A 15,600-nucleotide genomic window follows, 5' to 3' on the forward strand; every position below is an offset into this window, starting at 1 on the left:
CAAGGGGTCACTACGTATTTTAGAGGGAATGGCGTGTAAAAGGGCAGGGAGACATACAAACAGGGCATGCATTAGGGAATAGTGGCTATAGGGCAGAAAAGGCCGGAGGCAACTAGGTCATTTTTAGTCTGAGTTTTGTTTTTGTTTTTTTAAGTTTATTTATTTATTTAAGTAATCTCTACCCCCCAGTGTGGGGCTGGAACTCAGCGACCCCGAGATCAAGAGTCACATGCCCTTCCGACTGATCCAGCCAGGTGCCCCCAGGTTGTTCACAGTTTTATCCCCAGAAAGTGCTTCAGTTTTATATTCAGCATGGAAGAGTCATTAAAGGTTCTGAAGTAGATCTGATCTGAATATTGGAAAGATCAGTCTTTAATCACCAATGAGGAAAAAAACAGCAGTAAGAGATAGAGACTGGAAGCAACTATCACAGTAGTCCAGATGGAAAAATGCAACCTGAATCAAATCACTGGCCTTAGGATGGAATAAGGTGTTTTGAAAAAGAAGAATTTGTAGAGACTTGATGATTAGTGAGATAAAGGTGTGAAAGAGAAGCAGTCTCTTGAGTTCCAGATATCTGCCTTCATTGACCAGGTAGAAGATTGGGTGGTAGAGGAGACCATAAAAGATAATTTTTAGAGAAGTAAAAGGTATTATATTCTATAGTAAACATACACAGTTACCTGGAAAGGCTCTTTGTAAATACAACAGAGTCAAGCAATTTTCTTAGTGGTCTCTTTTTGTACTTTCAGTATTTGACTGAATAAGGACCAGCTCAGTTCCTCTCCCATGCAGATCCATTAATAAACTACCAGAGAAAAACAGGGTGTTGGATGAGCTATTTAAAGGGGATATTTCTACTATTAGCCATAAAATTAATTGAAATAGTATCTTTTAATGTAAGCTTGATCACTTCAGAATAAATGAAATACCTCCACCAGCCCAGCGTGAACCTCTACAGTTCAGTAAAAATTTTTCAGTAAGGGATTCAGGGTAATCCATGGATGCAGTCAATTAGGGACAATGTTGACGTGTCTTCTACTTTGCCTTTTAGCTCCATGGGAAAAAGCAACATATCAGAGCACTGTTGATTGACAGAGTAATGTTGCAGCATGAGGTAAATCTCTTTAAAATCATGATGACTTTTTTAAATGACAGTTTTCCAGATGAATATGCAATTATTTGTGTTACTTCATAATTAAATGAACTTTTTAGTAAAAACTTGGGAGATTTGATTTTACATTGTTTTCTTTTCGTAGCTACGAACACTGACTGTTGAGGGTTGTGAATACAAAAGGATACATCAAGATATGATCCGAGATCTTCTTCGTTTATCTACAAGTTCATACAGTCAGGTAAGGCTCGTCCCCTCTACCCCCGTCCCCTGCCCCACATTCCTGTTTTATTACAATGCAATCTAAATAGCCCCATTTCAAATACAAGGAAGTTTTAATAATTTATTGGTGGGGTGCCTGGGTGGCTCATTCAGTTGAGCGTTCAACTCTTGATTTCACGTCAGGTCTTGATCTCAGGGTCATGAGTTCAAGCCCTGGATGGAGCCTACTTAAAATAATAATTATTATTATTACTATTTATTGGCATAGAATGCACCTTTCAAATTACAAATATTTTCAAGCTAATTTTAGTAGTCTTTTAAAAATAATGTTTACTTTTACTGTTTGTTATTGCTTCTCAAAAAAATTTTTTTTAAAGATTTTATTTATTTATTTGTCAGAGAGAGAGAGAGAGAGCACAAGCAGGGGGAGCGGCAGGCAGAGGGAGAAGCAGACTCCCCACTGAGCAGTGAGCCTAATGCAGGACCCAATCCCAGGACCCTGGGATCACGACCTGAGCTGAAAGCAGACGGTCAACCGACTGAGCCACCCAGGCGTCCCTCAAATTTTTTTTTAAATGTAAAGTTGATAGATAGTGCTAGTGCAATGTTGCTGCCACTTAATCAAATCACATTGTGAACGCCAGTCTTTAAAGGCTATATAATTCCTCCTACATGTTATGCTTGGGTTTCAGCAACCTGCTACCATATGAATTATGGGGTCCATCCTTGAAGGTAGCAAAGGACCAAGAGATGACCTCCAAGCACAGAGAACTGGAAAAGCAAAATTCATGAATAGCTAATTATTCTATCCTTAATAAATAATGTAAGTTAGGACACTAGTCTCTAACTCAAAGATTTCACCTAAAGAGTTTGAAATATGTACAGTGTGTCACTTTTACTGTAATTAGTTATTATTCATTACAATTTAGTTCATGGATTATAATCTTATACTGAATCTTTTGTTTGGGTTCAAAACATACGGGCTCTACTTACAGTTTGCATTGAAAAGGTAAAGTTTTTCTGGGGTTTTAGAAAGTCTTTGATTTTCTTTGCCTAAATACAAGAGAAAATCTAACTCTTCTCATCAAAAGTAACAGAATAGAAAGTTAAATAGTCTGCTGATTATGTTACAGGACAAATGCATATCAGTTCTGTTCAGTCTCTCCTTTATAAAAAATATTTGAAGCTGTATAACCTAAACCATGGATGTGGTTGGTGGTAATGTGCTTTCCTTTTGGTAAAAAGATAATAATTTACTTGTTTTTGTTAAGGTATGTGCTTTGATATGTTTTTCTGTTACAACACTATTTAAATTATTTTGTTTTTGGTAATTTATTTAGAAACTTTTTGTTGTTTGCCTGCTATGTAATAAAGTCCTTTGTTAATAATACTTTCTTCAGGTCAGAAATAAGGCTCAGCAAACATTTTTTGCTGCCTTGGGCGCATATAACTTCTGTTGCAGAGATATCATTCCCCTGGTTTTGGAGTTCTTACGGCCTGATAGACAAGATGTCACACAACAGCAGTTCAAGGTATAGGGTTCTTTGTGTTTTTTTTTATTATGAAAATTTTCAGATATACAGAAAGTTGAAAGAATTTTACAATAAACATCCATATGTCCACCATTCAGATTCTGTATTTAATATTTTGCTATATTTGGACATATAGATAAATGCATTTACATATATTTACGTCCATCTTATTTTTTTATGTATTTCACAATAAATTGAAGACATCAGTACCCTACACCTTTAAACATAGTCTCTTTTTTCTCCCTAATTATTTACTCTTACCTGTGTTTATGATTGGTGTTACGATGGGGAGAAAATGTAGGCTGCAGTTTGAGTTGAGCAGCAATGGATAAAGAGCCTAGCTGGCCTATAGGAGAGGGGGGTGAAAGACCAAAAGGTTTAGAGTAATGTAAACAGCATGTTGGAAGGCATGAGACATGAAGAAATATCGTAAGTTTGAGCAACTGAGTGAGAGTTTGTATGAGTAGATCAGAAGGAAGGAAATGACGCAAGATAAGGAAAATAGTGTATCTCACAGGGGTGCAGGAGTGTATAGGTGAAACATAATGCTTATGCTATCAGATAGAAGTGGGTTGACTGAAGAAAGTGATTTAAGAGGGAGAATTGGTAAGATTTGGTGGTTGAATATGAAGGGACTGAGAAAAAGGTATCAAAATTATTAAGGTTCCGGGTTATACAGCTGGTTATTGGGTACATCAGAGAGGAAGAGAAAAGGGAGAATAGATGAATTAGTTTGGACAAGTTATATATGAAGTATTTCCTATAAACAAAAAGGGGTGTCAAGTAGGTAGTTGGACATCATTTCAGCACAGCACACCATTTCAGTGTGTGTTGATGAGAACTGAAATCTTTGGGCACGGGTAAGAGTGCAGAGGAGGAGAGTGAGAAGGGAAAGAGGACCAGGGGGGCAGGAATTGAGAAGACTCCATTAGGACCCCACGAAGAAGAAGTAACCAGGAAGGGAAAGATCGGAAAGATAACCAAGATACGAGAGGTTACAGAAGCCAAGGAGAGATCTTTCCCTGAGAGAAGGGAAACTTAGCAGTATCATTTGCTTTCATTTGCTTTCTGGAGAGAGTTAAGATGACAACATGTTCTTGAAGTTGGCTTATAAGACCGGTCCACAAACTATAGCTTGGGCTCAGTTACTTGCTTTAGTAAGTGAAATTGCTTGGAACACAGCCACATCCATGCCTTTATGTATTTTGTCTGGCTGCTTTCGTGCCACAAGAGCATTGATAAGTAGTTGCAACAGAGACCCTATGGCCAACTTTTTGCTATTTGACCCTGTATAGAAAAAATTTGCTGACCTCCAATGTGGATGTATAATTCAAGAGCGTTGTGGAATATCTGACTCTTAAGGTTGTATATTGTTGAACAAGTTGGGAGAGGTTTAAACGGACACAATCAAATTGGTCAAGTAAGATCAAAATTAAAAAATGTCTATTAGGTCAGTAAAATCAAAGTTACTGGTGACCTTATGAGAACCTGTAAAGAGGAGTAGAGCACACAGTGGGTAATAAGCCAGATCAGAATTGAGTTAGGGTGAATGTTTAGAAAATAACATAATAGCTCTTTTCATTAAAATGCGGTATCATTCTGATTAATAGAGCCTTTATGAGTAAAAAGCGTACAGTATAGTTAAGTAACCTAGTTTTAATATACTTAGGAAAACAATCAGATTTTAGAAATTATACCAAACATGCCCCTAAAATGCAAAGAGTGGCAAATGTTTGTGGCTTTTGTGATATAATTGTAGTAGAAGAGAATTGGAATGGAAGCTCTATCCTTAAAAACAACAGCCTTAAATTTCTGTATTATCTTATTCATAGGTGTTCTTTGAGCTAACCCTTTATTAGATGACTTAGGGAAAATATTACTGGATGACAGTTAAATGTCAAGTTCAGGTTTCTGAAAGTAACATGTTAAATGTGTGAACCTATTTTACTAACCAGTGTCAAGCACTTAAAGAATCAGTGTTTAGTACATTTAAAAAGATGTAAGTGAATTGGCTACAGCCAAACAGTGCCTCTTATTCCCTGTATTATTTTTTCCTGCAGGGTGCCTTGTATTGTCTCCTTGGAAATCACAGTGGTGTATGTTTGGCAAACCTTCATGATTGGGACTGTATTGTACAGACTTGGCCAGCAATTGTTTCTTCTGGACTTAGCAAAGCGATGTCCCTGGAAAAGCCATCAATAGTGAGACTGTTTGATGATCTTGCAGAAAAGATTCATCGGCAATATGAAACAATTGGCTTGGATTTTTCAGTGAGCAAAACCATTTTTTTTTTTAATTCAGATTTTAGTGGAAATTAGTATTAGCTTTCTGTTTCCTGTTTGTACTTTAGTAATCACTATGAATTTGGAGCATGGCCAGGAGAGAGCTTGGTTGTTTTCTACCAAGAGGCAACAAAGGGCTATTACACTGTTGCATTTACCATGATTGTCTATATATCCATGGCCTCATTTTTTGAAGAGTTGATTATATTTTAGGAGGTCACTCTTACTAGCCAAAGTCACAAAAGTTTGACCATAAGGTTCATTTTAGTTTATAGTGATGAAAATTAAAATAGGATGATTTGACAAATGAGAAAGTAAAGAATACGTGTATCACTGGTGCTTGTATGGGGAGATGTAGCAGATGCATACATATCCATCATAACTGAGGATGGATGAAAGTGGTGTGAGTGCCAGTGAATTGCCCTCTTCTCTAAGGCCATTGTGTTTGACACCCATCCTTGGTTTTAAAACCTATTCCTTTTCTATAAAACAGTCGTGCTATTTGCAGCTGTCATTAGATTATGCTTTTTTTTTTTAAGATTTTTATTTTTAAATAATCTCTACATCCATTGTGGGGCTCAAACTCACAATCCCAACCAAGATCAAGAGTCATGTGCTCTTCTGATTGAGCCAGCCAGGCGCCTTGGATTATGCTTTCTTTAAAAAAAAGTTTTTTGGGGGTGCCTGGGTGGCACAGTCAGTTAAGTGTCTGCCTTTGGCTCAGGTTATGGTCCTAGGCTCAAGCTCCACGCTTGCGTGGGGAGTCTGCTTCTTCTTCTCTCTCTGCACTGCCTCCCCCCACCCCTCCTCATGTTCTCTCTCTCTCTTGCTCACTCTCTTAAATAAATGAATAATTTTTTTTTTTTTAAGGTTTTTTTAGAGGGGAGCATGGCTGGCTCAGTTGGAAGAGCATGTGACTCTTGATCTTGAGGTTGTGAGTTTTAGCCCCATGTTGGGTGTAGAAATTACTTAAAAAATTTAAAAAAAAATTTTTTTTTAATTAAAGTTTTTTTAAATTAGTACATAATTCACATGACAAAAATTTCACCCTTATATAACACAGTAGTATATTGCATATTCACAATAGTATATTCCCTGGGCTCTGCAGCCTTCGCTCAAAAAGAAAGCCTGTACCCAGGAACAGTGACTCCCATCCCCAGCATCCCTAGACCCTGGAGATCAGGAATCTACTTGCCTTATCTGTGAATTTGCCTATTATGGACATTTCATATCAATGGAATCACGTGGTCTTTGTATCTGGCTCCTGTCACTCAGCATAACGTTGTCAAGATTCCTCTGTGTTCTGGCGGGTGTCAGTACTTCATTTTGTGCCCTCGCTTTTCTTTTTTATAAGATTCCAAAGGCCTGTGTTGAAATAGCAGAATTACTTCAACAATCAAAAACCCCCTCCTCCAACCAGACAATGCTTAGTTCAGAAGAAATTAAAGAAGGACTTAAACGCCAACAGGAAAAGAATGCTGATGCCCTAAGGTAATTATGAACGCCTACTTCTCAAGATAGATAGCGTTATGAGTAGCAGATTTTGAATATCTCTGAGATATAGATGCGCCATATATACCTCGTGAGATTTACGCAGTGATTCTGAAAAAAATACAACATGTTAGATCATTATTGTGAAGGTCCCAGATTGTCGCTTTCAGCTACAGAAGTGGAATATACCATCTTAAAACTGTCTTTAAAAACTGGCTTTTAGGGGCACCTGAGTGGCTCAGTTGGTTAAGCATCTGCCTTCGGCTCAGGTCGTGGTCCCAGGGCCCTGGAATCAAGCTCTTCATCAGGCTCCCTGCTTAGCGGGGAGTCTGCTTCTCCCTCTCCCTCTGCCCTTAACCCCTGCTCATGTGCGCTCTCTGTCTCTCTCTCTCTTTCTCTGTCTCTCTCTCAAATAAATGAAATAAAAAAAAAGACTTGTTTTAGGTTTTCAGAACCCAAGCAATTCAGTGCTTCAGTGATAACACTCAAGCAGGAGCCTTCCTGGCTTGATTTTGTCTTTGTCTTATGAATATGCTTATTATTTTTTTCCTAACATGTCTGTAGAAGTAATGAACTGTTACATTATACCCTACTACATGTGCACCTGGAGTGCCATAGGGGTAGACCACGTCTAACTAATTGATTACTACTCACAGATTTACTTTTGAATATCTGCTTGGAGACAGTTGAGGTGCTCAGTGTACCTAACACCTTTTTTTGTTTTCTCTCGGCCCTTTATGTTCTTTTCCCCACAGTCTCTCTTCACCCATCTGCTTTCCACGCTGGCTTGGTTCTCACCAGGCCTTTTATAGTCTGGTGATAACACATAGAGCGGGGTGAATTTGGCTAGAATTTGAATTTATGTTACATTATTTGGTGTTCATCTTACTACTGTATTAAAACAATACCTCACCTAAAGTGTTTGGTTTTTGTTTTTTTGTTTTTTTTTTTTAAGGAACTATGAAAATTTGGTAAACACTTTATTAGATGGTGTGGAGCAGAGAAATCTGTAAGTGCTATTTTTTTTTTAAATTCTCAAAAGCTTTTACCTTAAATACTATAGGAGGTTTCTGTCCTGAAAGCCATGAATGGCTGTGTCTCAAAAAATTAATAGTCTGATTCATGAATTTTGGGCCTAATGATTGGAGTGGTGCTCATCAGTAAGCCTATATTCTTAGGAAACATAATGTTTCAAATACAGTTTTCTTCTAAAAGTGGTTTTGTGAGTGATACGTTTGTGATTTTTTTTTTCCTTCCCCTTTTCAGGCCTTGGAAATTTGAACATATAGGCATTGGGCTTCTGTCTCTACTTTTGAGAGATGACCGAGTGTTACCTCTTCGTGCCATACGTTTTTTTGTTGAGAATCTCAACCATGATGCAATTGTAGTTCGAAAGGTAGATACTTTATTGTAGCTACAGTCTTGAATTCGAGAATTTTTACCCACCTGAAGCCTTTAAAGTCTTCGCAGGATACACTTAATAAAGGCCTTGAAGTGTATTGATTTGGAATTTTATCACTGTTGGTTCAGAGATAAGAATAATTCATCCAACCAGTATATCAGGACATATTCAGGCACTGTACATTTCAACACTGGGGTTACAGCAGGGAACAAGTTTATAGATTCATGGGAAATCCTGACTTTGAAAAATTAATGACAGGTGTGAAGTGTTATAGGAAGGGAAAGATCTCTGGGAGGATACAACTTTTTGGTTTTAGTCACGAAGTGTTCGAGCTGGAGTGCAAGATGGGGCTGACCTAGCCTGGTGCATTAGAGAAAGACCTTTAAGATTCTAGGCTGAGAATTGAAGAATGAGCAGGTACTGGCTTACCAAAGGAAGGATCGAAGTTTTCTAGGCAGACTAGCTTGGATGAAAGTTCGAACTGGAAGTGACTCATTCCAATTCGGATTTAGCACTCCTGTAGGTGTGCTGCCAGATGTCAACAGGTGAGGTAGTTAATCTGCTTTTGAAAGAAGCGGAATCCAGCTGCTGCTTTGTTCGAGGCAGGCAACCAACCATTCAAGAATTTAAAAATGTTAACACATGTACTTTACCTGTTTCTTTTCTAGATGGCAATCTCAGCTGTGGCTGGTATTCTTAAGCAGCTCAAAAGAACCCACAAAAAGCTGACCATCAACCCGTATGAAATGAGTAAGTACTACTAAATGTAATTAATATGCTTCTCAGCCAAACTGGGGAAGCTTCTTTGAAATGGATAAATTAATAGTTCTTGAGCTCAAATATTTTTCGATACAAAATATAGAGGTATAGAAAGATCTCAGCACACAAAGTATGAATATTGTAAGGGAAAAACAGTTGACTTAGTGAAAACTAGTGATAAAAAGTATTTATACAATTTGACGGACTCTGGGGCGCCTGACTGGCTCAGTAGCAAGAGCATGCGACTCTTGGTCTTGGGGTTGTGAGTTAGAACCCCACAATGGGAGTAGAGATTACTAAAAAATATAAATAAAAAAAAATTAGACGGACTCCGTCGTCATAATATATGTACCTTTTGCACACTCTCTACAAACATGTGATCAACTTACTTACCTCACCAACCAAGCAGTTATGCTAGTTATTTATCAAACTGTGTTTCAGAGACTTAAAATTAACATTAATTACCAAAGACCATTATCATTAATATATCAGTATGTTAAGTGTTTCTCTCTGGATATAGGTTTAGAGGCAAGGTTAATTTTCTTCTTTATACCTTACTGTATTATTAAATTTTCTGAATAGTAATCTAATGAAAAATAATGAACTAACTTGATTTTGGGAGGGGTGAGAATGTCATTTTTATTCCTCTGGCTACCGCATTTTTTATCTCTGGTAACTTCTGTGATATTCAAACAGCTATCTTCAGTCCACCCCTACCCCATGTTTGAGAGGGGAGTGTAGCTATGCAACACCATCTTCATTTGGGAACACTATAAAATGGTGTTAACAAAATGTGGGAAGGACTTTCATTATACTCCCTACTACTATCTTGTTTGTTTTTTTAAAGAGGGGTAGGGTAGGGGGAGAGAGAGAATCTTAAGGAGGCTCCAGACATGGTGCAGAGCTGGATGCAGGGCTCAGTCTCACAACCCTGAGATCATGACCTGAGCCAAATCAAGAGTCGGACACTTAAGCAACTGAGCCACCCAGGGGCCCCTGATCCTGCTTTATCCTCATGAAACACAGGTTTGTAGGTCCCATCTTAAATGAGCATTTAATGGTTCCCAAAAAAACCATACATATGTAGAGAGAACGTCAAAGTACACATGGTAAAATGTTAAAAGTTTGGGACGTCTGGGTGAAGAATATATGGGAAGGAATTCTTTGAGCTCTTTAAGCCTGAAATTAACATCTAAAGAGTTTTAACAAAATTAATCCTTTAAATTTTGGTGAAGGGAATGAAGTATGGATCATACTTGATTTTTTTTTTTCCCCAAATAATTATCCCATTAGTGGATAATGCATCATATATATGTGGTCTTGCCTTGAACAAATTTTGGTAATCTTGTTATGAAGACAAGGTCACACCAGTACTATTGATTGAAAGTTGAGAGCAGTTATTGCATGGATATTTTTAAGTTTGTCATATATAATTGTCTTTCCCTTAAGGTGGATATTCTAAACCTACCCAAATTCTTGCTGGTGATAGGCCTGATAATCATTGGTTGCATTATGATAGCAAAAGTATACCAAGAACCAAAAAAGAATGGGAGTCAAGCTGCTTTGTGGAAAAAACTCACTGGGGATACTACAGCTGGCCTCAGTAAGTTCCAATTTGCCGTGCACAGTCTTATTAAACAGCTTATCTTTGATGTAATTTGTTTTATCACTTTGGATTTGTGGAGAGGTTCAGAGGCACTTGGAGTAGATGTGGAGGTACTCTGCCACCAAAAACACACAATCTCTAGTTTTTTTCTTCTTCCTTCTTCCTCTTTTTCTTTTGCTCCTGCCAGTGCTATGCCTCAGTCCTGCCTCATTCTTTGTAATTCCACTGAAACTCTCAGACTTCTTCTTGCCACCATTATACCTCTAAGGAGTTTATGAATAGCTGCCCTAAATTATATGCTTACCTGTCGGTACTACGTATGCCTAAACCAGCCCAGAGAAATACTTTTGTCTCTTATTGTTGACTCCAGTGACTTATGTCATTAGGACACAGTGACCTGATGGATTTTTAAGGCCAAGATTGTTAGTGATGTACTCATATCCCCAAACTTAGCATCTGACTAGAGTTCATTAAAAGTGCCTTCTAATGCTTTCTCTCCATTAAGCTCTCTTGTTTTTTTCTGTATATATTACAAATATAAACTCTTTGTAGGAATATGGTTGTTTATGCTGGTGTGGAAGAGCAGCCTAAGCTTGGCAGAAGCAGGGAGGATTTGACAGAGGTAAGCATTCCATTTTCACTATGTGTAAACACTTACCCCTGGTTCTCGTGCATCTTACTTTTGGCCTCTGATTCATTTCAAACTGAGTTCATGGGGTTTTTTTTTCCCCCGTTAGTGTATTTCGGGATAGCACTGAGTAAATACTGGTAAATGTGTGAGTCCCTTACTCCACCCCTTTTGTCTGCCCCGCCCCCTGAATTCTGTTAGGTCCAGTTGGCACAAGTCTTTGTATTTAAGGTTACTCATGTTACTACCCCCACTTTACCTGGATACTGCTTTATATAGTTATCTGCATGTTTCTTGTATGCGTTCTGTGTACTAACAAGCTTCTTGGGGGCAGAGATTGGGTTTTGTTTGCTTGCTGCTGCTGTTTCCTTTTAGTTTTTTATTACATGTAAATCATGAGTACTCAGTAAGTAGATGTTTGTAGATTTAAGTCGAAACTCCTTAGTTTTCAGTAAAGTATATTTCTTTACCATTTTGAAAGTTAAGGACTTTTAGTGTCTTTCTCAATTAAGTTAATGACATAGCTTTTTATTTTACTTATTTATGTATTAATTTTTAAGTAAGCTCTGTGTTATACGTGCACCTTGAACTCATGACCCTGAGATCAAAGTCACATGCTCTACTGACCAAGCCAGCCAGGCACCCCTAACTCTTTCTAATTCAACAAAGTTTACCTTTTAACTTCTGATGTTTTATAAATATAGAAATAATTTGTCAGGGTTTACAGTTTTGAATATTTTCCTCAATTACACACCAGATGGCACAGTGGTACTATCTTCATGTACCATTTTCAAGCAGACCATTTGTGGGTTTTAATTCAGTTTGAGAAATGGAATTCAAACTTGAAGATCTGAAGGAAAACTTTCAACTATTATGGATTTAGCATTTTTAGGAGATATTTTGGTTTTTGAAAGCCTCTATGAGAAGTAAAAACTCTTTAAAACAAAAATAACAGCCTACTATTGATAATCAAAACTTCACAGTTGAATTTTGACATTTCAGAATCACGTTTTTAAATAGATCTTAAACCCTGAATGTTGTGTTTTTTTTTTAACTTTATAGGCTGAACAGATTATATTTGATCATTTTTCTGATCCTAAATTTGTTGAACAGTTAATTACTTTTCTATCTTTAGAAGACAGAAAAGGAAAAGATAAGTTTAATCCTCGCCGTTTTTGCCTCTTTAAGGTAAATATGTTATTTAATATCCCACTTCATAAAGTCAAAGTTTGAGTTTGGTCATCTGTTGTTCTCATCTAAAATGGCTGTGAGAGTTAATGCCAGTCATTGATCTTAGCCTAAGGTCTAGGGGTTTTTAAGAAAAAGAAGCGTTTTAGTACTTATCTCTAACATTTATAATTAGCAGTATAAGAAAAACCAACAAGACGATGCATTTGAGTTTTTTGAGGTGTGTGAAATTTTAAGGTCAGAGAGATTATTAATTTTGATATCATTCATTATATTTTACTGTGATATGTAAAATAACAGTATTTTTATTTTAACTTACATTGTTAAAACATTTCTAAAGGGTAGAACTCTTGGGGTTTTGTAAGCACAGTAGTAATGTAGTAAATAAACACAAGCGTATTATAATTATAATGGAGATGATGATAGTCATTTGAGTACTGAAGAACTTTCTTTTTTTTTATATATATGTATATATATATAGGGCATATTCAGAAATTTTGATGATGCGTTTCTGCCAGTTCTGAAGCCCCATTTAGAACGTTTGGTTGCAGATTCACATGAAAGCACCCAGCGATGTGTTGCAGAAATTATAGCTGGTTTAATCAGAGGTTCTAAGCATTGGACGTTTGAAAAGGTGATGTATTTGTATAGTACGTTCCCTGTTAAAGCTGTAATACCCATTTATATAGCAATTCCTAACACAGTAAATATTAGTACTTGAAACATGAAATGTTCAAATTCCATATTGCTTTTGAGTATAGGTCACAGACTAGTGGTGTGTGATGTATGGGCAACATTCAGTATCTTTTAAAAAATTTGAATTATTTGCCAACATTAGGGGAAGGACCCTAAAAAAAGATTTCATTTTCTCATTCAATCAGTGGGAAGATCCTGGAACTGGTCCTACATTATTGCCCTGCCTCAGTTGGCTAGTGTGCTGTGCATGGGTTTCTCCCTTCCTGAGTCACTCTCTAGCCTCTCATTAAATCCTTCTCTTTGCCTCCTTGTTCATCTACATGATTCATTTGGTCTCGTAGACAGTTTGAGTTTGACACCCTTTTTTTTAGTTATCCCTCTTCTTAATTGCAAGATTTAGTTTTAACATACCTGCCCTAAAGTTAGTTTCTTAGCAAAATGCACTAGATTGAAAATAACTAGACTGAAAATACCCAGAATACCAAATTACAAGGTAGGCCACCATTTCCTCAAAGAAAAGACACAAGACACTGGTTTTGGCAGACTTGTTACACATTCTTTTTGGACTATGAACGCTTTTTTAATATATTAATTTAGTTCTACATATTCAAATCACTTAATAGATATAAGTATTTGTTGATGTGTAATATTGCCTTTTTTACTTCTTTCCTGCTCACATGACATGAAACAGTTTTGTTTAAACATGTCACACATATCCTTGTCATCCATTCTCTGTCATTTTTTAGTTACTTCTTTTCCAGGACACCTCTCCTTTCTTTATAACTTGTTTAAGATACAGCTTTTCTGCTCTCCTCCCTTTCCCCCTCCTCTCCTGCCTCCCCCCACCGCCACCAACGCCTGGTGCTACCACTGGAAATTTTATCCCAAGCCCTCCCTCCTCATTTGTCCTATATAGGTCCTTTTGACTAAAGTGCAGTCCATGGACCTGCAGCATGGGCATCACTTGAGAGCTTGTTAGAAAAATAGGACCTCAGGTCCCACCTTGATCTAATGAATCAGAATCTGCATTTTATCAAGATCTCAAGGTGATTTGTATTCTCAATAGACTGTGAGAAGCATTGTATACACATATATTCACAATCTCTGTATAACAACACTTTCTAAAGGCTGTTTATAGTAATCCAAAACTTGGAATTTGAAGATGATACTCCAAGCTAATACTAAGTTGTATTAAAAAGTCATTGCTTCCTATATTAGGACTTAATCAAGTGACCTTGATAAATCTATGAAACTTACAAAATGATTGAGGTTTTGTTTCACTCCAGTGTACTTTGTTACTCAGAATTTTTAAAAGAAAATTTTTTCAGTAGTATGAGATTTTGTAAGGAACCATATAAGGTGTCTCCTCTTTTCTGAATAATTTTTTGGGAAAAAAATTCACTTTTATATGTGGGTATGATGATACTATGGTGAAATTACTTTCCTAGATTATTTGGGTGTCCCAAGAAATAAATAAGTATCAGGTCATGTGTTTGTATGTGTGTATTTCCAGGGAAAGACAGTTGAAGAAAAATATTCTGAGTATCATTATTAACTTTTCCCCATGTATTTTATTTTGAGTAGGTGGAGAAGCTTTGGCAGCTTCTTTGCCCACTGCTTAGAACAGCGTTGTCCAATATTACGGTAGAAACTTACAACGACTGGGGAACTTGTATAGCAACATCCTGTGTAAGTTCTGCTGCTTTTTTGTGTTTAACTGATCTATTTAAACTGTCCCATACCTTTACTCAAAATCTGTGAGATCTCATTATACCTCTTGAGTCTTGAAATTTTCCTCATAGTTTTGTCATCTTATATAATTAAAGATGGTTCTGTTTAGCCTTTCAAATAAGCCTTGAGTGGTAACTCTTAAGTGATTATTACATCTTCTCTATCATGGTAATGTATTCTTAGATTAAACGGCAAGTCATATCATATATCTGGAAATGTAACTTACACATAGTAAAAGCCAGATGATACAAGGTAGGTGTTATTTTCCACACTAAATATGTCTATAGCTTGTATACTTTCATTTAAAGACAGTCCCTTTAGCTAACGACAGTTTTCTTACTATCAGCCTTTCTAACATGAACTATAATACTTGGATTTGACTGACCTACGAGTTTTACTTTGATTTTCTTCCCTTATGTTTATTTATAATACTAAAATAACAGGATCTGCTTTATATACAGAATTATAGGACCCCTGTGGGTAATTATTATTTTATATTTTCAACACAGGAAAGCAGAGATCCCCGGAAACTTCATTGGCTTTTTGAGCTGCTGTTAGAATCACCATTGAGTGGTGAAGGAGGATCCTTTGTAGATGCATGGTAAATAAAAAGAATTTAGAAGGTTAACAAAAGATTTTGCAACAAAAGATAACAGCTTTGCTCTTGATGTATAAATGGAAGTGAACTGTGTACACTCCTGAAGGCCTGATAATGTAATTGTTTTCTTCTGAGAGATGAGTGAACCAATTCGGTACAATTTTATGATACTAAGTAGAGTTATTTCTCAGTTGGGAAGAAGTAGAAATGGAGACAGCCTGAGCAGTTCGAACATTATTTAGATTCAGCCCTCTCCCTCTCGGAAGCGGCTTTTTTATACCAGGACAATACTAACTTCCTCATCACATTGTCTCGTTTTTCACTCTTCCTTATTAGGAAAAAACAGTAATC

General features: G+C 36.8%; 1 protein-coding gene across 7 annotated transcripts in view; it reads left to right on the forward strand.

Annotated features, from left to right (window-relative positions):
• PSME4 (proteasome activator subunit 4) overlaps positions 1 to 15,600 on the forward strand; it is a 109,020-nt gene that overhangs the window by 70,635 nt on the left and 22,785 nt on the right. For 6 of the 7 annotated variants that reach the window (XR_003524424.2, XM_027620485.2, XM_027620487.2 and 3 more), the window contains 14 exons: positions 1,055 to 1,117; positions 1,260 to 1,355; positions 2,737 to 2,868; positions 4,929 to 5,138; positions 6,505 to 6,641; positions 7,597 to 7,650; positions 7,908 to 8,037; positions 8,712 to 8,793; positions 10,252 to 10,405; positions 10,961 to 11,030; positions 12,099 to 12,224; positions 12,706 to 12,858; positions 14,505 to 14,609; positions 15,161 to 15,252. Coding sequence is in view for 6 of the 7 variants with exons in the window: in XM_027620485.2 (XP_027476286.1) it covers positions 1,055 to 1,117; positions 1,260 to 1,355; positions 2,737 to 2,868; positions 4,929 to 5,138; positions 6,505 to 6,641; positions 7,597 to 7,650; positions 7,908 to 8,037; positions 8,712 to 8,793; positions 10,252 to 10,405; positions 10,961 to 11,030; positions 12,099 to 12,224; positions 12,706 to 12,858; positions 14,505 to 14,609; positions 15,161 to 15,252 (1,604 nt within the window). In the remaining variant the exon portion in view is untranslated. The remainder of the gene's footprint in view (positions 1 to 1,054; positions 1,118 to 1,259; positions 1,356 to 2,736; positions 2,869 to 4,928; positions 5,139 to 6,504; positions 6,642 to 7,596; positions 7,651 to 7,907; positions 8,038 to 8,711; positions 8,794 to 10,251; positions 10,406 to 10,960; positions 11,031 to 12,098; positions 12,225 to 12,705; positions 12,859 to 14,504; positions 14,610 to 15,160; positions 15,253 to 15,600) is intronic. The other variant, XM_027620484.2, reaches the window with a different exon arrangement.

Source organism: Zalophus californianus, chromosome 8 (genome assembly GCF_009762305.2).
Source record: "Zalophus californianus isolate mZalCal1 chromosome 8, mZalCal1.pri.v2, whole genome shotgun sequence".
Taxonomy (NCBI): Eukaryota; Metazoa; Chordata; class Mammalia; order Carnivora; family Otariidae; genus Zalophus; species Zalophus californianus.